The sequence below is a fragment of the Bombina bombina genome, unplaced genomic scaffold, assembly GCF_027579735.1.
Source record: "Bombina bombina isolate aBomBom1 unplaced genomic scaffold, aBomBom1.pri scaffold_595, whole genome shotgun sequence".
In the NCBI taxonomy this organism is placed as follows: Eukaryota; Metazoa; Chordata; class Amphibia; order Anura; family Bombinatoridae; genus Bombina; species Bombina bombina.
In genome coordinates this window covers 51511-75948 of record NW_026512286.1, presented here as the reverse complement: position 1 = coordinate 75948, position 24438 = coordinate 51511, and the positions used below count along the sequence as shown (strand labels likewise).

Here is a 24438-nt window from a genome sequence, read left to right as displayed (position 1 = left end):
ATTTGTGTTTAGAGTAAATCACCAACTTAAGATGTAGAGTAAGGAGAGAAGAAATATAAATTATGATTTAGTTGGCAGCGATGGTGTTCTGGATCCAGGAGACGTAGTTGCAGACCTTGGTGTAGACACCAGGATAGTTCTTGAGAGCACAGCCATAGCCCCATGAGACAATACCCTGCAGCTGTCCGTTACACACCACAGGTCCACCGGAGTCACCCTGCAGGAACAGGAAAGAATGATATACTATGTGCACAAGCGTCTATCAGAGACAATATGACTGTTGACATGACTTGAAACAAAAGTTAAAGTACAAAATTCTTGGGGACAATTCCTACTTAAAATTATTTCATTTTATTTTTCAAAACATAAAAATACATATTTCTGTGTTTCTAGATATTTTAAGACATTTTACAAAGCAGCCACTAAATTAAGAATTGTCTTCTGTCAACATTAAGGATATAGAATTGCACGTAATAATTATTACAAAATGTAGTTCTATAGTTCATGTCAGAATACAGGACAAATAATGAGGACTAGTCTACAAGCTGAGCTCAAGCGATAAAGCCAGGTGCGCTATCTTGTGCTTTGACAGGAACTAAAAATAGCGTAAATCTAGTATTACAAATAGATGGTAAAAAAAAGGTTATAAAAGAATATTTACGTTGCTCACATTTTTTGTAAGCGCTATACATTTAATAGAGTACAGCGAGCGCTATTAGAAGTGTTGCACTCAAGCTCAAAAGTAAATAGTGCTGAAAATGTAGCACTTTTGTAGACCTAATGTAACATTTTTTCTTATAAATTTGCATTTTAAAAGATAACAATATATTAAATAATGTATTTCAGTTATACTTATGCATATTGAATGTAAAATAAAGGTTTGTTTTTTAACAAAAAGTTTTATCAGCAATTTTTAACACCAATGGTATATCATAAGGTGCTGGAATGTGAAACGCTTAAATGTGTATTTGTAACTAAGTTAAAATCTCGACTATTTTAGCTGACACAAGCTTTTCAGAGTGCCCTCATAAAAGTCTATTATGTGAAGGATTTAGTGCACCCTGCTATCCGACATCCAGATGTTGGCACGCTTGAACAATAAAAAAAAAATACTTAAAACTTTTAAAATGAGACCAAAACTAAAAGTGCTATTGATTGATCTTTGTTACAAAAGCATTAGTTATTTTGTTGTGAAGAAACTTATTTCCCAGCAGCAATGCCTGAACCAGCCAAGCCAGCGCCTAAGAAGGGCTCCAAGAAAACTGTAACAAGTATCATTTCATAAAGGGTTAACTCTGTTCAGTTTTGAGAAAACTATTTTCTGAGGCAGGTTTCCTAGCATATTGTGTACTGTAATTAAGTTTGTGATAAGCATTCACTGCTAGGTGATAAGTAGGACTCAATTGTTTTCTTGTGTGTACTTGTTATCTGCGGTGGCCTGTCCAAGGGCTTTGTCTAAATGTGTGATGGGGGATTTTATGCTTCCCCCCCTGGGAGTGCCCTGTGTGCATGTAACCTAAATAAAAAGCAGGCTGGGCATCCCAGTCCTGAGTTCTTGGTTGTCCCTCAATCGCAGCGTTGACTCGTTTTGTGGGCAGAAGGGTATCCTAGCTGTACTACAGCTAAGGGGGATTATTCTACATTTGCGAGACTCATATAGAATACTATGGAGAGCAGTTTCTCCCCTCTTCAGCAATAGGAATCCAGGCTACTAAGCGGTCCATCTCTCAGTAAGACTAAGGGTAACCGTAACAATCTTGTAATCTGTATGTATAGTACAAAAAAAGTGTTTATACAATAGAATAAATTTGTTGTAAAACCAACATAACTCGCCTATTCATAGAAAAACGATAAAAGTCAAGTTTATGCAGTGGTAGGAGGAGTTACCTGGCAGGAATCCTTGCCTCCTTCCAGATATCCAACACAGATCATGTTGTTGGTGATCTCACCGGGGTAGGCATTGCTACACTGGGTACTAGTCAGAACGGGAGCGTCCACGCACTGCAGGAGATCTGGGGAGTTGGCTGTAAACAATGTAGAGAATAATTAAGCATATTCAAAAAAAAATCTGATGTAGAAATACCTCTAATTAAACACAACGGTCCCCATTTAAGAAGGTGTGGGCAGACAAATACCCATGCAGGGACATTTTCTGTCAAGTTAAAATACAGCTATGGAGCATCATTTGATGGTAGTTAAAGACTGTGTTATGCAATCCTGTCCTCTGCTCATCTACCCTACCTCAGATTGTATAGAGGGTTGGCAGTTGTAGGCTCATATGAATAAGACGTCACCATAAGATCTCTGAATCCTGATCCATCTAAAATAATACTAACGGCTGTATTACACTGTACCTGAAACCCACCCATATGAGGTTTTATCTCTTGTACCAACCTCGTTACAAGTAGGAAAATAACAGGACCAGCACATACCTTTGGGAGATGTCCCAAATAACTTGTAACAGATAAACTTATGTGCACACCTGGAGGAGCTCCGTTTCCAGGGTCCTAGTATATAACCTCCTTACAAGTGCCATTTCAGCTATAAAATATTTCCCTCCCTAGAACCTTCTTCCCACATTTTCAGTGAAAAAGGGGGAGTGGGGTAAGTGCGCTAAAAAAAAAAAAAAAAGAAGCTAAAGGTATCAAAACAAAATTTAATTACTAATAGTATTAATATTGGAGAAATGTTTAACTATATTTTAACAGTGTGAAAAAAATAAAATGTGATTTACAAAAAATAAAAATAAATTAATAGAACAAGTGTTGTTCTTTGTATTAAAATTGGGAGTGGATTTCAACTCTCTAAGTGATATCATAAAAAAGTAACTAAGGCAATGTGAAAAAATGTATCATTAATAATGTTTTAAATTTGTTACATGTGAGAAACTCGTTATATAAGGTAATTAGATACTAAATAGTAAGAATAGATTATCGATAGCAGTATATTAAGATTATGTTATTCTATGGGTCCAGAACTGAAAAATAGCAGGTTCTCAGGGACCTCTCAAATAGCCCTAATATAGTAAATGCACACAGATGTAAAGAATCTTATATATTTATTATTAGTCAAAAGTTCTACAATATAGCAATTATAAAGGGGACGTCTCCCCAAATGCACAGCCTAAAATTTCTCTAAAACCATTAAAAATCTAAAAAACTGAAATAAAACAATCTCTGTAATTGTCAAGTAAATATTCAGAAACCATATATCATATATGCACGATAGAATTTTGTATTGTGAACTCTTGTAATGACTATTATGATAGATTCGTTATCCAGAGTGATTTTTTTATTTCACCTAAGGATTATGAGTGGATAGTACATACTCTCTATGCAAGTTCCGTAATAAATTATGTTGACACGCAGAGGTATGTTATCTAGGGGTGATTACACACTCCCTTCAGTTGTGGTTAAGACAAATTTTTAAAGCTTACTTTATCTGAATCCTTGAGGAGCTTCTGGAGCCTGTGTCCACCGGCTATCTCTCAGTCGAGTCAGCACGCCGCATGGATCTTGGCGTCTGACGTCACCGGTAAAATCGCCGGTTGTCAAAAACAAATTTTTTCAGCTAGAGTGTATATTGTATCCAGATATGATTTGGGAAATAAGTTCTTTGTCGGTCAGTAGAGATTACACCCTGCACCTAGTGCCAATGCACGTAGGGGAAAGTTAGACTCCGATATTGATGAATCAAAACGTAACAGAATAACCCGGGTTACCTCAGATATTGATTAAAAATTGATTTGGGAATCAGATGTCATCATCTGTAGTAGGCACAGTCACTTAGATCGACGCGTTTCACTCACCAGGGAGCTTTATCAAGATGCAGGTGACTGGCAAAAGGTGTTCTTAAGTAGGCTGTAGATGATTCTGATTGGTCCTTTTTCTGATACTTTTTTATAAAGGTGGAATTACAGGTATTTTCTTCATACGCGTATCGTATTCCTTATACATGCTCAGAGATTTAAGGTGGAAGTCTTTAAACTCAGAAAAAGGCTTTGAAACTTTTTAATGCAGTTCTTTTTGGTGGTGCTTAAGTCATTTTCCTTACCGGTTTCCTGTTGTTGATTTACATTATACATTGAAGATCAAGTTTTAATTTGTATAACTAATATTGTCCCTCCTATAAGGGCATAACAGCTGTTTATGAAAATCTATTATTTAGAAAATTTACATCTGTTTTGCATAAGGTATAAATATATATTCTCAGATTGTTTTTTATGTAGGTTAAGGTTTGTTTGATAGATTGAAGTTATTTTCATACCTTCTGTTAATTCTATTATAATTCGAAAAGAAAAGGTGAGAGGTCTAATTCAGAGTTCAGGCCTTTAGGGTATAGAGTATCATATTTATAGATCAGTTCGGCCTCCTTTATCAACAATTTCTTCTCTATATTCCCACCTCTCCAATGTTTATGTACTTTCTTTATGGCCCAATATTTTAAGTGTTTAGTATTGCCTTTATGAACTGTTTTAAAGTGTTTGTATAAGTGGGTGTCCTCCTTACCATTTTTGATATTACAGATGTGTTCTCTTATGCGGTCCCTTACCATTCTTGTGGTTTCTCCAAAGTAAAAAAGATTACAGGAGCACTTTAAGATATAAATTATATTTTTATTAGTACATCTTATGATATCTTGGATAATGAGGGGTTTTGTGACCTTATTAATTTCAATATTCTTCATTTTGCTACTGTGACTGCAGGCCTTGCATGAATAGCAGGGAAAAAATCCCATAATGTCTTTACCTGTTAGGTCTTTTTGTTTAAAAGTAATTTTCTTTGTTTTTTTCAGTTCACTAGGGGCTAAGAGTGTCTTTAAATTGGCAACTTTTTTGAATATAAATACGGGGTTATCAGAGATTTTTTCACCTAACACATCGTCTTCTTTAAGAAGATGCCAGTGTTTTTTTATTGCTTTTTTTATAATATTCTGGTCAATACTATAATCTGTTATAAATGGAATCTTTATTTTATCGGTATTATTTACCCTAGGTCTTTCTTTATACATTAGTAGAGACTCCCTATCCGTATTTTTTGCTATTTCTATGGCTTTCTCTGTGATATCGTTTTGGTAACCCCTAGCTTTGAATCTTTCTAATAGGATCTCAGACTGCTGTTCAAAGTCTACTATCCTGGAGCAGTTCTTCCTAATACGTAAGTATTGCCCTATTGGGATACTCTTTTTCCATACGTCCAAGTGGCAGCTGTTTGCGTGTATATAATTGCTGCAGTCAACCTTTTTAAAATGAGTTTTTGTTTCCAATTTATTTTCCACCCTCATAATCTCTAGATCTAGAAATACTATTGAGTCTTTACTGTAGTTAGATGTAAAGTTTAGACCCCAAGTGTTGTTATTCATTTCTTTAAACATAGTTTGTAGTTCTTGTTCTGTCCCCCTCCATATTATCAGAAGGTCATCGATGTACCTTTTATAGAGCACAAGGTTTGCACCATAGCTATCAAAGAACTGGGATTCCCATGCACCCATGAACAGATTGGCATAGCTAGGTGCAAACCTTGTGCCCATCGCCATGCCCTCTACTTGGAGATAAAATTTCTCGTTGAAAGAGAAGTAATTGTATTCTAGTATATATTTAATACTTTTCAAAATAAAGGACCTATGTTGGTCTGTCATAAGTGGGTCAGAGCTGAGAAACATATCTACAGCTTTAATGCCCTTTGAGTGGTTAATCACTGTGTACAGCGATGTAACATCGCATGTTACCAGGAACATCCCTTCTTCCCAATTTATAGATTTAAGCGTATTTAATACTTGTGTGGAGTCTTTAAGGTATGAGTTTAAATTCTTTACGTGTTTTTGCAGGAAGTTGTCAACATATTTGGATAAGTTAGCAGATAGTGATTCTATTCCAGAAATGATTGGTCTCCCGGGGGGGTTGACCAAACATTTATGAATCTTTGGCAGGAAGTAGAATATGGGTATACGGGGATATTTGGGTGTCAAAAATTCAAGTTCTTTGTCATTTAGTATCCCTGATACACTGCCCTCTTTAAGAATTTTATTTAGCGTTTTATTGAATTTTTCGGTTGGATTAAAATCTAGTTTTTTATAGGTCTTAGTATCATTCAGAAGTCTATCTGCCTCTTTTATGTATTTACTAGTATCCATAAGGACAATCCCTCCGCCCTTATCCGCGGGTTTGATGGTTATATCACTGTTTTTTTGAAGATTTTCAATTATTCCTTTTTCTTTGACATTTAGATTATATTTCTTTTTCTTTTGAAGATTGGATTTTTGTATGTCTTTACATACCAATTTTTCAAATGTGTCAAGATAACTGCCCTTAGCCTGGACTGGGTTAAATTTTGATTTGACCTTAAAATCTGTATGCTGAATGTTGTCTAGAACCGGTCTATTGGTTATTTGTCTTTCAATGGGACATTTAAGGAAAAATCTTTTTATTGTTAGGTTCCTCACAAACTTTTTGATGTGGATATGTGTGTTAAATTTATTTAATCTTTTAGTTGGTGCAAAAGATAGACCTAAACTTAGGACTTTTTCTTCTTCTGTTTTTAGTTTAATACTACTTAAATTAAAAATCCCCTGTCTAGTCTCTATCTCCACCTTTTTGCCTCGTTTAGAAGCTCCTCCTCCTCTCTTTCCTCTAAATTTCTTTTTCTCCTGGTATTTGATTCGCTTTCGTGTCTTATCAGATCTCTTGAGTGGCCCTCCCCTAGAGGGCTTCTCTCTAAAAAAACTTGCTCATCATTTTTTTGTTGTTCCCCCTCACGGGGTCTTTGGTCTCTAAGTGTTTCAAATCGATTATGTGTCGGGACCCTCAAAGTATCATTCTGTCTTTCTGTCCATCTGTTAGTTCTTCTTGGGTATTCCCAATTATTATGTCTATTTTGATGACTTCTGTCTGGATTCTGTCTATGCATGTTGTGTCTAAATTCTGAGTAAAAGTGGTCTCTATTTTGATACCTCGGGTATCTTGGTCTATCATATTGGGCATTGTGATCGTTATTGTTGTATCTTGGTCTATCATATTGGGCATTATGATCATTATTATTATATTGGAAATTGCGATTATTACTGTAATACCTCTCATAATTTTGGTAATCATTATAAGGATGAAAATTTCTATTATTTTCAGAATTAGTGTAGTATTGTGTTTGAGGGTCTCTTATAGTTCTATTCATGTAATTGTTATCTCGTCTTATATCTTGGCGATCATGTCTCAGGGGGGTTTCATTCGTATTTTCCTCTCTATTTATTTGCATATTGTCATTTATGTCCCTTTCCATTTTTCCCCATTTTGATCTTAGAATGTCCTTATTTAAATTTGCTAATTTATCAATAATTACTTTTTGCCTTTCTTTGAATTCGTTACTACTTTTTTTGTCTTTCAGTTTATCTTTAATTTCCAGAATATTTTTCTCAATAGTAATTAGAGTTTCCTTCCTAGATCTTTTTAAAATGTCTATTAGAGTGTTTGATGCTTTCTTTAGAGTGTCAGTCCACTCAGTCTGCAGTGTATCTGAAAGTGGAAATGTGCAATTTTTATTAAGGCGAAGCCCTCTTGGGATAATGTCCTTAGTGGTGTATCTATTTAAAAAGACTAATTCCATCTTTTGTTTCAGTTCTTTGATCATATTTTGTTCTAAACTCTGCATTAGATCAGATATTTTATCAGATGTACATGTGTTAGTTATTGGAATATTGTCATCTCTCATATCCGAGAAAATTTGATCCCTGAAATCAAAAATATCTTCCATATTGGAAGTGTATACCTGCAGCTACTACTAGGTGAAGGAAAAGTTTTTGTGATCTGTGGGGTGACCGTAGAGCGCTGGTACAAGGAGATACCACACACTTACAAAATGAGAAGATCGTTCGTTCTTCTCGGTGTTGTTTGAGTGAAAAAGGGGGAGTGGGGTAAGTGCGCTAAAAAAAAAAAAAGAAGCTAAAGGTATCAAAACAAAATTTAATTACTAATAGTATTAATATTGGAGAAATGTTTAACTATAATTTAACAGTGTGAAAAAAATAAAATGTGATTTACAAAAAATAAAAATAGATTAATAGAACAAGTGTTGTTCTTTGTATTAAAATTGGGAGTGGATTTCAACTCTCTAAGTGATATCATAAAAAAGTAACTAAGGCAATGTGAAAAAATGTATCATTAATAATGTTTTAAATTTGTTACATGTGAGAAACTCCTTATATAAGGTAATTAGATACTAAATAGTAAGAATGGATTATCGATAGCAGTATATTAAGATTATGTTATTCTATGGGTCCAGAACTGAAAAATAGCAGGTTCCCAGGGACCTCTCAAATAGCCCTAATATAGTAAATGCACACAGATGTTCTATTAATTTATTTTATTTTTTGTAAATCACATTTTATTTTTTTCACACTGTTAAAATATAGTTAAACATTTCTCCAATATTAATACTATTAGTAATTAAATTTTGTTTTGATACCTTTAGCTTCTTTTTTTTTTTTAGCGCACTTACCCCACTCCCCCTTTTTCACTCAAACAACACCGAGAAGAACAAAGGATCTTCTCATTTTGTAAGTGTGTGGTATCTCCTTGTACCAGCGCTCTACGGTCACCCCACAGATCACAAAAACTTTTCCTTCACCTAGTAGTAGCTGCAGGTATACACTTCCAATATGGAAGATATTTTTGATTTCAGGGATCAAATTTTCTCGGATATGAGAGATGACAATATTCCAATAACTAACACATGTACATCTGATAAAATATCTGATCTAATGCAGAGTTTAGAACAAAATATGATCAAAGAACTGAAACAAAAGATGGAATTAGTCTTTTTAAATAGATACACCACTAAGGACATTATCCCAAGAGGGCTTCGCCTTAATAAAAATTGCACATTTCCACTTTCAGATACACTGCAGACTGAGTGGACTGACACCCTAAAGAAAGCATCAAACACTCTAATAGACATTTTAAAAAGATCTAGGAAGGAAACTCTAATTACTATTGAGAAAAATATTCTGGAAATTAAAGATAAACTGAAAGACAAAAAAAGTAGTAACGAATTCAAAGAAAGGCAAAAAGTAATTATTGATAAATTAGCAAATTTAAATAAGGACATTCTAAGATCAAAATGGGGAAAAATGGAAAGGGACATAAATGACAATATGCAAATAAATAGAGAGGAAAATACGAATGAAACCCCCCTGAGACATGATCGCCAAGATATAAGACGAGATAACAATTACATGAATAGAACTATAAGAGACCCTCAAACACAATACTACACTAATTCTGAAAATAATAGAAATTTTCATCCTTATAATGATTACCAAAATTATGAGAGGTATTACAGTAATAATCGCAATTTCCAATATAATAATAATGATCATAATGCCCAATATGATAGACCAAGATACAACAATAACGATCACAATGCCCAATATGATAGACCAAGATACCCGAGGTATCAAAATAGAGACCACTTTTACTCAGAATTTAGACACAACATGCATAGACAGAATCCAGACAGAAGTCATCAAAATAGACATAATAATTGGGAATACCCAAGAAGAACTAACAGATGGACAGAAAGACAGAATGATACTTGGAGGGTCCCGACACATAATCGATTTGAAACACTTAGAGACCAAAGACCCCGTGAGGGGGAACAACAAAAAAATGATGAGCAAGTTTTTTTAGAGAGAAGCCCTCTAGGGGAGGGCCACTCAAGAGATCTGATAAGACACGAAAGCGAATCAAATACCAGGAGAAAAAGAAATTTAGAGGAAAGAGAGGAGGAGGAGCTTCTAAACGAGGCAAAAAGGTGGAGATAGAGACTAGACAGGGGATTTTTAATTTAAGTAGTATTAAACTAAAAACAGAAGAAGAAAAAGTCCTAAGTTTAGGTCTGTCTTTTGCACCAACTAAAAGATTAAATAAATTTAACACACATATCCACATCAAAAAGTTTGTGAGGAACCTAACAATAAAAAGATTTTTCCTTAAATGTCCCATTGAAAGACAAATAACCAATAGACCGGTTCTAGACAACATTCAGCATACAGATTTTAAGGTCAAATCAAAATTTAACCCAGTCCAGGCTAAGGGCAGTTATTTTGACACATTTGAAAAATTGGTATGTAAAGACATACAAAAATCCAATCTTCAAAAGAAAAAGAAATATAATCTAAATGTCAAAGAAAAAGGAATAATTGAAAATCTTCAAAAAAACAGTGATATAACCATCAAACCGCGTATAAGGGCGGAGGGATTGTCCTTATGGATACTAGTAAATACATAAAAGAGGCAGATAGACTTCTGAATGATACTAAGACCTATAAAAAACTAGATTTTAATCCAACCGAAAAATTCAATAAAACGCTAAATAAAATTCTTAAAGAGGGCAGTGTATCAGGGATACTAAATGACAAAGAACTTGAATTTTTGACACCCAAATATCCCCGTATACCCATATTCTACTTCCTGCCAAAGATTCATAAATGTTTGGTCAACCCCCCAGGGAGACCAATCATTTCTGGAATAGAATCACTATCTGCTAACTTATCCAAATATGTTGACAACTTCCTGCAAAAACACGTAAAGAATTTAAACTCATACCTTAAAGACTCCACACAAGTATTAAATACGCTTAAATCTATAAATTGGGAAGAAGGGATGTACCTGGTAACATGCGATGTTACATCGCTGTACACAGTGATTAACCACTCAAAGGGCATTAAAGCTGTAGATATGTTTCTCAGCTCTGACCCACTTATGACAGACCAACATAGGTCCTTTATTTTGAAAAGTATTAAATATATACTAGAATACAATTACTTCTCTTTCAACGAGAAATTTTATCTCCAAGTAGAGGGCACGGCGATGGGCACAAGGTTTGCACCTAGCTATGCCAATCTGTTCATGGGTGCATGGGAATCCCAGTTCTTTGATAGCTATGGTGCAAACCTTGTGCTCTTTAAAGGTACATCGATGACCTTCTGATAATATGGAGGGGGACAGAACAAGAACTACAAACTATGTTTAAAGAAATGAATAACAACACTTGGGGTCTAAACTTTACATCTAACTACAGTAAAGACTCAATAGTATTTCTAGATCTAGAGATTATGAGGGTGGAAAATAAATTGGAAACAAAAACTCATTTTAAAAAGGTTGACTGCAGCAATTATATACACGCAAACAGCTGCCACTTGGACGTATGGAAAAAGAGTATCCCAATAGGGCAATACTTACGTATTAGGAAGAACTGCTCCAGGATAGTAGACTTTGAACAGCAGTCTGAGATCCTATTAGAAAGATTCAAAGCTAGGGGTTACCAAAACGATATCACAGAGAAAGCCATAGAAAGAGCAAAAAATACGGATAGGGAGTCTCTACTAATGTATAAAGAAAGACCTAGGGTAAATAATACCAATAAAATAAAGATTCCGTTTATAACAGATTATAGTATTGACCAGAATATTATAAAAAAAGCAATAAAAAAACACTGGCATCTTCTTAAAGAAGACGATGTGTTAGGTGAAAAAATCTCTGATAACCCCGTATTTATATTCAAAAAAGTTGCCAATTTAAAGACACTCTTAGCCCCTAGTGAACTGAAAAAAACAAAGAAAATTACTTTTAAACAAAAAGACCTAACAGGTAAAGACATTATGGGATTTTTTCCCTGCTATTCATGCAAGGCCTGCAGTCACAGTAGCAAAATGAAGAATATTGAAATTAATAAGGTCACAAAACCCCTCATTATCCAAGATATCATAAGATGTACTAATAAAAATATAATTTATATCTTAAAGTGCTCCTGTAATCTTTTTTACTTTGGAGAAACCACAAGAATGGTAAGGGACCGCATAAGAGAACACATCTGTAATATCAAAAATGGTAAGGAGGACACCCACTTATACAAACACTTTAAAACAGTTCATAAAGGCAATACTAAACACTTAAAATATTGGGCCATAAAGAAAGTACATAAATATTGGAGAGGTGGGAATATAGAGAAGAAATTGTTGATAAAGGAGGCCGAACTGATCTATAAATATGATACTCTATACCCTAAAGGCCTGAACTCTGAATTAGACCTCTCACCTTTTCTTTTCAAATTATAATATAATTAACAGAAGGTATGAAAATAACTTCAATCTATCAAACAAACCTTAACCTACATAAAAAACAATCTGAGAATATATATTTATACCTTATGCAAAACAGATGTAAATTTTCTAAATAATAGATTTTCATAAACAGCTGTTATGCCCTTATAGGAGGGACAATATTAGTTATACAAATTAAAACTTGATCTTCAATGTATAATGTAAATCAACAACAGGAAACCGGTAAGGAAAATGACTTAAGCACCACCAAAAAGAACTGCATTAAAAAGTTTCAAAGCCTTTTTCTGAGTTTAAAGACTTCCACCTTAAATCTCTGAGCATGTATAAGGAATACGATACCCGTATGAAGAAAATACCTGTAATTCCACCTTTATAAAAAAGTATCCGAAAAAGGACCAATCAGAATCATCTACAGCCTACTTAAGAACACCTTTTGCCAGTCACCTGCATCTTGATAAAGCTCCCTGGTGAGTGAAACGCGTCGATCTAAATGACTGTGCCTACTACAGATGAAGACATCTGATTCCCAAATCATTTTTTAATCAATATCTGAGGTAACCCGGGTTATTCTGTTACGTTTTGATTCATCAATATCGGAGTCTAACTTTCCCCTACGTGCATTGGCACTAGGTGCAGGGTGTAATCTCTACTGACCGACAAAGAACTTATTTCCCAAATCATATCTGGATACAATATACACTCTAGCTGAAAAAATTTGTTTTTGACAACCGGCGATTTTACCGGTAACGTCAGACGCCAAGATCCATGCGGCGTGCTGACTCGACTGAGAGATAGCCGGTGGACACAGGCTCCAGAAGCTCCTCAAGGATTCAGATAAAGTAAGCTTTAAAAATTTGTCTTAACCACAACTGAAGGGAGAGTGTAATCACCCATAGATAACATACCTCTGCGTGTCAACATAATTTATTACGGAACTTGCATAGAGAGTATGTACTATCCACTCATAATCCTTAGGTGAAATAAAAAAATCACTCTGGATAACGAATCTATCATAATAGTCATTACAAGAGTTCACAATACAAAATTCTATCGTGCTTATATGATATATGGTTTCTGAATATTTACTTGACAATTACAGAGATTGTTTTATTTCAGTTTTTTAGATTTTTAATGGTTTTAGAGAAATTTTAGGCTGTGCATTTGGGGAGACGTCCCCTTTATAATTGCTATATTGTAGAACTTTTGACTAATAATAAATATATAAGATTCTTTACATCTGTGTGCATTTACTATATTAGGGCTATTTGAGAGGTCCCTGGGAACCTGCTATTTTTCAGTTCTGGACCCATAGAATAACATAATCTTAATATACTGCTATCGATAATCTATTCTTACTATTTAGTATCTAATTACCTTATATAAGGAGTTTCTCACATGTAACAAATTTAAAACATTATTAATGATACATTTTTTCACATTGCCTTAGTTACTTTTTTATGATATCACTTAGAGAGTTGAAATCCACTCCCAATTTTAATACAAAGAACAACACTTGTTCTATTAATTTATTTTTATTTTTTGTAAATCACATTTATTTTTTTCACACTGTTAAAATATAGTTAGACATTTCTCCAATATTAATACTATTAGTAATTAAATTTTGTTTTGATACCTTTAGCTTCTTTCTTTTTTTTAGCGCACTTACCCCACTCCCCCTTTTTCACTCAAACAACACCGAGAAGAACGAAGGATCTTCTCATTTTGTAAGTGTGTGGTATCTCCTTGTACCAGCGCTCTACGGTCACCCCACTTCCCACATTTTCAGCCAGATTACATACAATGGTAGTAACCTTCCAATCAATGCTAAATTAACAAAATATAAAACATATATAAATAATTATGTGTGGAAATAGACTTCTGAGTTCAGAGACATGGAATTGCTGGATCATATATTAGTGTGAAGTAAAAAAAAAGAGTTGGAATCTATGAGCATTTTAAGGTAATGATTAAATTAATTAACATTTAGATATTTTCAAATAGAATAAATCAATTTTATTTCAAATTTTACACCAACCATACATTTGACATTTCTTTCTCACTGGTATCATCTTCTGTTTCTCTCCTTTTCCTTTAGACTTGAGAACCTCTTTAGCTGTATTCTGCTTTGTATAAAAGTGAATCTACCACTGATTGTGGTCCATTCATGCACAAATGTACCAACTAATGTATTAATTACCAATATAGGAATTCTACTCTACCCCATGAATCTATGTAGAGCATTATGTAAAATATTGGAACTTTATAAATAACACATAATACTACTACTACTACTACTACTACTACTACTACTAATAATAATAATAATAATGGAATTCTTAAGAGAGGTAATAATATTGTATAGGTTATTGATGGGTTTACTCACATCCGCTGCTGAGAGTATTTCCCCAGCCAGAGATCAGACAGCTGGTGCCAGCGGCGGCACACCCAGAGGGCAGAGCCACAGAGTTCACATAGGAGTTGAGAGTAGCAGGAGAGGCGAGCTTGATGAGCATGATGTCATTGTCCAGGGTCCAGGAGTTGTAACCAGAATGTCTGATGACCTTGGCAGAGTTGATGAACTGCTCAGTGCCTTCACTGGCAAAAATGTTGTGTTCTCCCAGTCTGACCTGGATGCTTCTGCAAAGGGGATAATTCAAATAATCATGAAAAATGCATATCAGTTGTACTCAATAAGGACAGTACCTACTTTTAGCGGCCGATTTATGAAAGTGCGAGCGGACATGATACGATGTAGCGTATCATGTCTGCTGCACATCGATAAATGCTGATAGCATACGCTATCGGCATTTATCATTGCATCAGCAGTTCTTGTGAAGTCTTTTAGGACAATGTTGAATATAAGAATCAAATGCTATAACCATTTTCTATCCTCTCTCTCCCCTCCATGTCATCCTCTCTCTCTTAGGAAAAAACAAACAACGAGTGGAGGTGGCGCCTACGGCTGTCTAACAGTGCATAGAAATCACTTAATTAAGCATAGAATATTTGTCAGTACAAAAAACAGGAGCAATATATATGTGAAAATATAACAATATAAAAATATAAAAAAGGAGCACATGCAAATTGCTATACTAAAAAATATATTCAAATTTATTAGATTTTTTTATATAAAACAATCACTCATAACAGACTAAATAGTATAATAATCTCCAAATGTAATAACACCGGTGTTAAACTAAAATACTTCAAAATCACATTCAATACTAATGCCAATACAATCAATTAAAACTCTAAAATGGTGAAATAATAAAGCGGACCTCTCTGGATCACTCTAATATGTAGAAAGGTCATGTACAATTGTATTTTGACAGATAGCTGGTAATTAGTCCAACAATATATTGATCCTGTTTTTTGTACTGACAAATACTCTATGCTTAATTAAGTGATTTCTATGCACTGTTAGACAGCCGTAGGCGCCACCTCCACTCGTTGTTTGTTTTTTCCTCAATCCCATTTAACTGCACAAGTTGTGAGAGGTGCAGTTAGTGAGGTTGGCAAGTCTAACATCTGCTTAAATTTCAGTTCTCACAAATCCTAGTTGTTTGTATGTATATATATATACTCTCTCTTTTTCTCTGTCTCTTTTGTTCCCTCTCCTTTCCCCTCTCTTGTTCTCTGGAACTAGTCGGCTGGATCTAGGATATCTGGGTAGATGCACCAGATATTAGCAGTTATTGCAAATAATGTAATGAATAATGAAGTACGGAAGCTTACAATAGACTACATGATCCATAAACCTGCATATAATGTATATTTATACAATCCATATGACTTACGCTTTGTAGCAGTGAGCAGCAGACACAACCCACTGGCTGTTAATCAGGGACCCACCACAGAAATGGTAACCGGAGTTCAGGGACACCTGGAATGGAAGAGCGTTCTTACCACAGGTGTAACCTCCTACGATCTTATCATCATCCAATGCAGCTGAGAAAAGGAGAAATAAGCAGGGTGAGATGTCTTAAACATATAACAGGTATCATATATCATGTTTAGGGTCTTACAAGTTTGTTGTTAGTTAATTGTACTTACAGGGACAGTAAAGTTAAATTAAACTTTCATGATTAAGACAGAGGGCTCCATTTATCAAGCTGCCTGTGCAGCTTAGGAGCGCTTCAGTGCACACTCACACTATACACCAGCTCTTAGCTGGTGAATTAAAATCACCCTTGACAAGTCTAATGGATTAACAGCCCCTGCTCATGCGTGATTGGCCCCTGCTCATGCGCGATTGGCCTTGCATGAGCAGAAGGCGGCATTGCACATGCAGCCGCTTGCACAATATTAAATACCACAAAGCTGGGTAGAAAGATTTTCAGAAGCGAACCTTGTCCGCCTGCTTATTGTTAAATGGGGTCCAGAACACGCAATTTTAAACAAAACTATAGTTTAATTGTATTATATAATTTGCTTTATTCTCTCAGTATAATTTGTTGAAAAGCATACCTAGGGGGCTTAGGAACAGAAGTGCAGTAATGGGAGTTAGATACTTATTGTGGGCTGCACATATATGCTTCTTTTCATTGACTCACTTTATGTGTTCATCTAGCTCCCAGTAGGGAATTGCTGATCCTTCAACAAAAAAATACTAACTGAATGAAGCAAATTAGATAATAAAAGTAAATTGGGAAGTTCTAATATTGTAAACCAGGGGCATAAAGTATATTTACTAACTTATTAACTCACAGTACTTGTTAGTGATGAATTCCTTTAGCATACGGCATCTCAATGATCTCATTGCTTCCTCTAATGCATGAGTGAAAGTTTTGGATGTTTTGCTAAAATTAAACCATTGTGGCTGCAAATTTTCACTCTCAGCAAATGTTAAATCATTGACAAATTATTTTAGTTTTTCTAATCTTTACCTTCATTTTACTGAATGTAACATTAGCATAAACTTGAGTGTAAGTTTAAGGAATTTATCATTCAAATACAATATTCAAATGTTATATTTAGAATTTAAATGTTAACAACAGTTCAAGTGAAATATTTTACCAGTCAAATGCCAAATGTAAAAGAAAAACTGCATTTACCCACTCATACTTCCTGATTAAATCTAAACATTTATTATTCAGTCCCTAGTAGAAACCAATGTATTTATGATTTATTAAAGATTCATTAACAATTATAAATGGCAGAAAAATTATCATAAAATATTAAGCAGTTTTATATCTAATTCAGAAAAGAAAAAGTATAAATATTTATTAAAGGAGCTATCTTGACTTTATGTGATAGAGAACTTACCAGCTGCTCCAAGGAGCATACAGATCAGAAGGAACTTCATGTTGACAATGGATGTTGGGTGAAGAAAAAGCTGCTTTTTATACAGTTTGTTAATCTCTATCTCCCCATATTTTCTATATTTAATGTATGCAAACAAGGTAAATAAGATACACATGACCTGCAGAAGGTCATTAGAAAGTTTATCTCTTGCCTTGTATGAAGAGTTATTTTAATCACGTAGTCATGAAAACTGCACATGTTCATACAAAGCTGTAAAAGTATAACCCGGGAACAGTGATGCAAGAGAGGCAATAAATCTCACTTCTGAAATACGAGAAAATATAAAAACTCTACAGTATTCGTAAATTAAGTAGTGAACTTAAATTCATCTGGGGTCCATCTATTAAGAGGGGAATGGCAGGTGAAATGAAACATTTAGATTCTCACCATTAACTATGCAGTATGAAGAACCAAACCCAGTGAGTATCTACTGCAAAAATAACTGTTAGCCCTGCACATTGCTTAGTAAATGCTGTGTACTATTCACCTAAAATAGGAGAATTGCAGGTGAATTTTATGCAGCATGTAGCAGAAACAAGCCCTTATAAAACTTTGAATTTAAATGTCTTGGATCTAACAGTCTTTTCTGCTCAACTGAAACCTATACTCTCCAACATTTTATCCCTCTCTTGCACAAACCTTGTGGCCTTAGAGTAGAAGGGCCGGATTCAACGAACAGTGGATACTGCTGTCTCCACCCGAAGTTTCCGGCTCGCCGGAAACAAGTTAAGAAGCAGCGGTCATAAGACTGCAATCATCGAGATGATTGACACCCCCCTTCCAGGTAGCTAACTTGAGAAAGTTGTTTTGTTTTCTGAGCATTATGCACTCAGCAATAACTGTGGCACACTAGACGAACCCGCTATCTTCAGAGATGTTGATGGGCTGCTGAATGTCAGTAGAGGAAATCATGCACCCATACTGACTTCCTATATTATAAATTCATACTTATGGCAAACAACTCTGCCCTCAGCCTGGCCAAACAAGTCTATTTTTCCTCCCCTGTGCCATCTCACACATCCAACCCCAGAAGGATGTTCTCAACCTTTAACTACCTTCCACGTCCACCTGCACCTCTACCCACTACCAAACTCACTGCTCGGATTATTGCTGATCACTTCAAAAATAAAATGGACACAATTAGAAAAGACATCTCTCCATCACACCCCTCAAACCCAGCCCTACTACTCACCTGTTCTACTAAAACATGTTCTGCTACTTTCCCCTGTAACAGAGTAAGACCTCCTCATATTCCTATCTTCTTCTCATTTCACAACCTGTCCACTTGTTTCTATTAATTCACGACTTCTTTTCTCTCTCTCTGCTTCTCTAACCCTGCCCAAACTTATCTCTTTAACCATTTTCTCACCACTGCCACATTTCCTGATACTCAAGCATGCGTCAATCACAACAGTCCTAAAAAAGCTCTCTTTTGACCCCTCCAACCTTTCTAACTATAGGCCGATCGCCTTGTTTCCCTTTGCCTCCAAATTAATTGAATACCTATACTATAATCATCTAACTCAAGTTCTCCTAACTAATTCCTTACTTGACCCATTACAATCTGACTTTAGCTATAAACACTCAACAGAAACTGTTCATGCTAAAGTAACAAATGATCTGCTATCAGCTAAAGCAAAGGGACACTACTCCTTAAATAATTCTTTTGGATCTATCTGCTGCTTTTGACACAGTTAACCATCCTCTCCTCTTACAAATCCTGCATTAACTTGGCATCCAAGACACAGTCCTCTCCTTGTTTGTTCCATATCTCTCAAACCATTAGTTTACAGTTTCCTTTAACAGCATATCCTCTGATTACTTGCCTCTATCAGTTGGAGTACAGCAAGGCTCTATGTTGTGTCCCTATCTTTTTTCTCTCTATACATCCTCCCTTGGAAAACAAACACACAGATATTTGCACACATACAAACACACATACCCACACACATACACACACAGACATGATTACAAAGGATTCTAGGTCTAACGCTAAAAGGTTCTTTAAGTACATCAATATCAAAAAATCTAAGAAGGACAATATAGGTACTTTAAAATACATGGAGGGTAGCATGATTAAAAGTAACAGGGAGAAGGCTGAGGTACTAAACCAGTTATTTTCTTCAGTATACACAAGAAAGGAACCAATGGAGGATACTTTTGATGAATTACAGGGCATTAAATTGGGCAGACAAAATGTAATAATCTCACTATATGCTGATGATATCATCTTATTCTTAAAAGATTCAAGTGTAAGCATCCTGAAATGCCTGGAAATAATTAGTCATTATAGTAAATTATCTGGGTATAATATAAATGCAAAAAAGTCAGAAATCTTATGAATAAAAAAAACTCCAAAAAGTTTTATTAAACATCCATTTCATGAGGTGAATTTTATTAAATATCTAGGTACAAAACTGGGTAGAAAACCGTGGGATTGGTACGGTTTAAACTATGCTGAATTTTTCACAAACTTGCCTTTTGAACTGAGCAGATGGAATATATTCTCCTTATCTCTCTCAGTAACAATTATGCTGACTAAAACGGTATTCTTTCCTTGCTTGCTGTTTATATTACAAAATGTTCCCTTATTCATAACGAAACAAGATATAAAAAGATATAATAGGACATGTGCGCTTTTTGCTTTGGGGAAAAAGAAGTCTCGTAAGCAGTTGAAAAGTTATCTATACCCAAAAGATATGGTGAATTTTCATTACCTAACCTAAGATACTATAATTGGATAACATTAGCTAAATATGGAATAGATTGGATAACAAGATCGGAATATATCACTTATTATGAAATAGATTCAGATCTAACAGCACCATTTAGTTTAAAAGCTGTTTTACGCCATGCATTTAGTAAACTACCATATAATATCAGACGGTTATTGACATTTTCAAACATTATTTTAACGTGGCAAAAGTATTGCATTATAATAGGGGTTGACTTTCAAAAATCTCGTTTTCTGCCAATTTTTGGAAATTCAGATTTTACTCCCGGCCTACACACTGCAGTCTTCAGAGAATGGCAACATTGAGGAATAATTTATTTCTCACAATTGATAAATGAGGAAACATATGTAATACAAACTTATGAAGAACTTTCCAATAAATTTTAGTTGCCTCCAAAAATGTTTATGCATACTTACATATGAGAAGCTATCTTTCACAAATCTGTCCAATAAGAGATTATGGGGCTTATTTATCAAATGTCTGTCCGAAATGATCCGATCAGCGGATTATGCCCGACAGACATCGCTGAATGCGGACAGCATTATGCTCACCGCATACAGCATTGCACCAGCAGTTCTTGTGAACTGCTGGTGCAACACCGCCCCCTGCAGATTTGCGGCCAATCAGCTGCTAGCAGGGGATGTCTGATGATCGGGTTGATTTCTGGTGAACACTGTCCTCCTCCTCAGAGCAGGTGGACAGGTTATGGAGCAGCGGTCTTTAGACCCCTGCTTTATAACTTGTGTTTCTGGCGAGCCTCAAGGCTCGCCAGAACACGGGGCTTCAATCTCCATACTGAGCTTGATAAATAGGCCCCTGTGTCTGGAATTTACAGGAAGTAGAGTCAAGCCTTAGAATTTATGATGCCGGTCTAAGATCAATTTCACATTGGTATAGAGCCTTACATACAAAGCTGGGCTACAAACATATAAACAATTTAAAGGAGAACTTCCAGAGATATTTTACGAATATACAGGATCGCATCATTACTAAAGTATAAGTCTGGCTGAATCCGCAACAACAATTGTTAGCTGGAAGGAAACACATTTATAACTGTTAAATAACTACTACTTTACCCCAGATAGAATCAATAAATGGGCGCAAATTGATAAAAAATGTAGATGTTTCAAATGTAAGGCAGAAAAGACAGACCTTACATTGCTTATGGTCATGCCCTAAAATTATGCAAATCTGGGGAAAAATAAGTTACTGGCTGAACAAAGTCCTTCAGATCAGGACTGAGATTAAACCATTTTATATATTTTTTCTGTATATGGATTATACGTGTTTAGGCGACCAACCAAATAAATACAAGCTTGGTTAACATGTCGATCATGGCAGTGCGAAGTGTAATATTTATACAATGGAAGTCACCCTATTCTCCTACCATATCTGAGTTTACGCAGACTATGAGATTACAGATGATGGTTGAGAGGCAAAATAATAAACTCATTATTGAAAGACATCTTGGACGGTTTTTCTCTAAATGGTTAAAATTCATTCAAGCTTGGCCAATCGCAATCCTTATCCAATTCATAACGCTTTTTCGGCATGGAAAAGGTGCTCCCTCAACAATGGCTGAATGAGGATAAATATTTCCTTATGACCACCCGTACATGGTCCTGAGTGGGCCACCAGGAGAAAAAGTTGATTCATTTTTTTTTTCTTATTATGTTTTTTTCTTTTTTTAATGTTTATACATCCAGATATGTAACCACATACTAGGTATTATTGTTTGTTAAAAATAAATCAACCTGTGAAATCTGTTATATTTATTTAGCTGTGTCTCAAAAGTAATGGCATTGTACCTTGATCATTTCGGAAAATCAATAAAGTTGGTTTAAAAAAAAAAAAGAAAAAAAAAGAAAGTAGAAATAGACTTATTTCCGTCTGGATAAATGTTTATAGCAGCCTCTATATATATATAGATATATAGATAGATAGATAAATATTGACTAATAACTAATTTAAGGCAAATTTATTTTTTAATTCTTCATAATAGTATCTAATATGAAAATATGCATAAAATTCAGATTAAGTAATCCCATATTTTACCATAAGCGTACTAAAAGTTTGTACATATTCTGAAGATTCTTCTTTACTCTGGATAACATAGTTAAGACCCTACTCCCCCCAGTTTTTAAAGGCGAGATTTGAATACACAGGGGTGAATTTAGCATTACCGCAGATTGGTAAAAATATTGAAACTTGAAAATTTAGTTGAAGCTCTTTACAATATAGCTGCCAGGTTTTGATAATATTAATAATGGACGAGCCTCTTTCCCTTGCCAAATATATTCAGCACTGTAAAATTCTAATATATCTTTTTTAAAGAATAACAACGGCAAATTCGGTAGCAGATATAGTAGCTGAGGAAAAATTATGGTTTTGATTATTGAAATTCTAGAGAAATAGATAAAGGGAAGACAGCCCACCTTTTAAGATCTTTTTTACATTTAGAAAAAAAAAATACCTTGATAATTAGCTTTACACCAATGTTGAGATTTTTTTGAATATTAATTCCCAGATATCTAATTGTTTCGACTGCCTTGAAAGGACAATTATAATCCTTGCCTATGTATTTGTATAACAATAACATTTCTGATTTTTCAGGGTTTATTTTATTACCCAAAAAAGAGTTAAAATATGTTGCTAAATTCAGAAATTGTGAGATAGTATTTTTGGTTTAACTTAGAAATAGGAGGAGATGATCTGCAAATAAAGTAAGGACTAAACTATGTTTCCCAATTCTATTTCCTTTAAGTTCTTTTCTAAGGAGAATGACAAATGGCTCTAAAGAGATATAAGAGGGTAGATGTGAAAGTGGGCATTTCTGTCTTGTGCCTTTAGAGAGTCTGATATTTGGAGTTAAGTTGTTATTTACTATAAAATTAGAGTATGGGTTTTATACAAAAGTTGTACAAAATTGCTAAAATTTTCAGCTAGACCAAACTGTTCTGTTGCTGTAAAAAGATAGTCCCAAGCGATTGAATCAAATGCTTTCTCAGCATCCACCATGAGGGCAAGATCTAATTTCCACCTTTTTTATCTTGTGTTTTATAACAATAATAATATACTCTCAGTAGAACTTTGAGTATATTTTTCTCTATATTCCTCCCACACATAAATCCTGCTTAGTCTTGGTGGTTTAAATTATTTAAACATATTTTAAGATGTTCAGCTATGATTGTGGTCAAAATCTTATAATCGCTGTGTAGCAGCAATGTGGGACTATATAATGCAGTATTCTCCGGGTCCTTATTTTTTTTAAATAAGTACAATCATAAAAGAATTTAGAAAAAAAAAAGGCCATTTCATAAACAAAACGTTCATGTGAAATAGTGTTTCCTTAATCACCAGTGGTTTTAATGAACCGTTTTTCATTATCAATCTACCATTTTCAACAGAAATGACACATGGCTATAGCCATTTGTTGAGCCTCATTTTCTAAAAAAATATATAATTTCAAACAGATAGTAACTGATGATGTCCTGTAATGTCTTGTTTATGATGTCATAAGTGACTTTCTCAATCATTCTATTAATGATGTCATCTATGATGCCAGCAAAAATGTATAAAGCCTTATAAAGTCAGCATAGTGGAAGTTTTTAAAGCCTTTGAGTAATGGAGTTAATGCATAAACCTGTGTATTTCTGTATTTCTAAGTGTCCATCAACAAACTGAGCACATTTTCTCTAAGGATAAAGGGGTTCTTACCTTATGTACCCTTTTTGATGACATGGAACGTTTGCTAATGAAGGATACAAAAATCCAGGGGGTATCTGGACATTTGATCGATATATCCAGGCGGGGATGATTCCAAGAGGGTTACGTGGCTTTAAATTTCCCACTTTTGAGGTGGATGACAGTGACAAGGACTTTGTGAATGCTTGGAATACAGTGTTGTCAAAGTGTACTGTTCATCCCGCTTAATGTTATTATTGATTGATTGAATATAAAAATGCTTCACTTGTGAATATCAGAAAGGAAATAGACTATTTGCAGTGTGAACTGAACAAGACGAATAGTGATCCTAATTTTGCCGGATTTGATGGCTTATTAAAAGATTCTATCAAAAAAGAATCTATAATGGAAAATAAGCACACCAAATATCTAAGAGACAAAACAGACTACACTTCAAATGCAGTGTATATATGGAACAGGAGACAAAGGGATTTGCTTAGAAGAAATCAGAATCAGTTTGTTGGTAACGGTAGAGACAGGAAACATAGTCGTAGGGGTAACCAGTATAACTCTAAATTTGTTACCTTTTCTGATAGTGAGGTAG

At 34.7% G+C, this 24438-nt stretch overlaps 1 protein-coding gene across 1 annotated transcript; it reads right to left on the bottom strand.

Moving 5' to 3' along the window:
- Positions 1-67: 67 nt before the first annotated feature.
- LOC128644211 (trypsin-like) lies at positions 68-23168 on the bottom strand. Its single transcript, XM_053696907.1, has 6 exons — positions 23073-23168; positions 17377-17566; positions 15909-16059; positions 14495-14748; positions 1888-2024; positions 68-217 (listed from the first exon to the last, which is right to left on the bottom strand). The coding sequence occupies exons 1-6, from the start codon at positions 23166-23168 to the stop codon at positions 68-70; spliced, it is 978 nt and encodes a 325-aa protein (XP_053552882.1).
- Positions 23169-24438: the final 1270 nt, after the last annotated feature.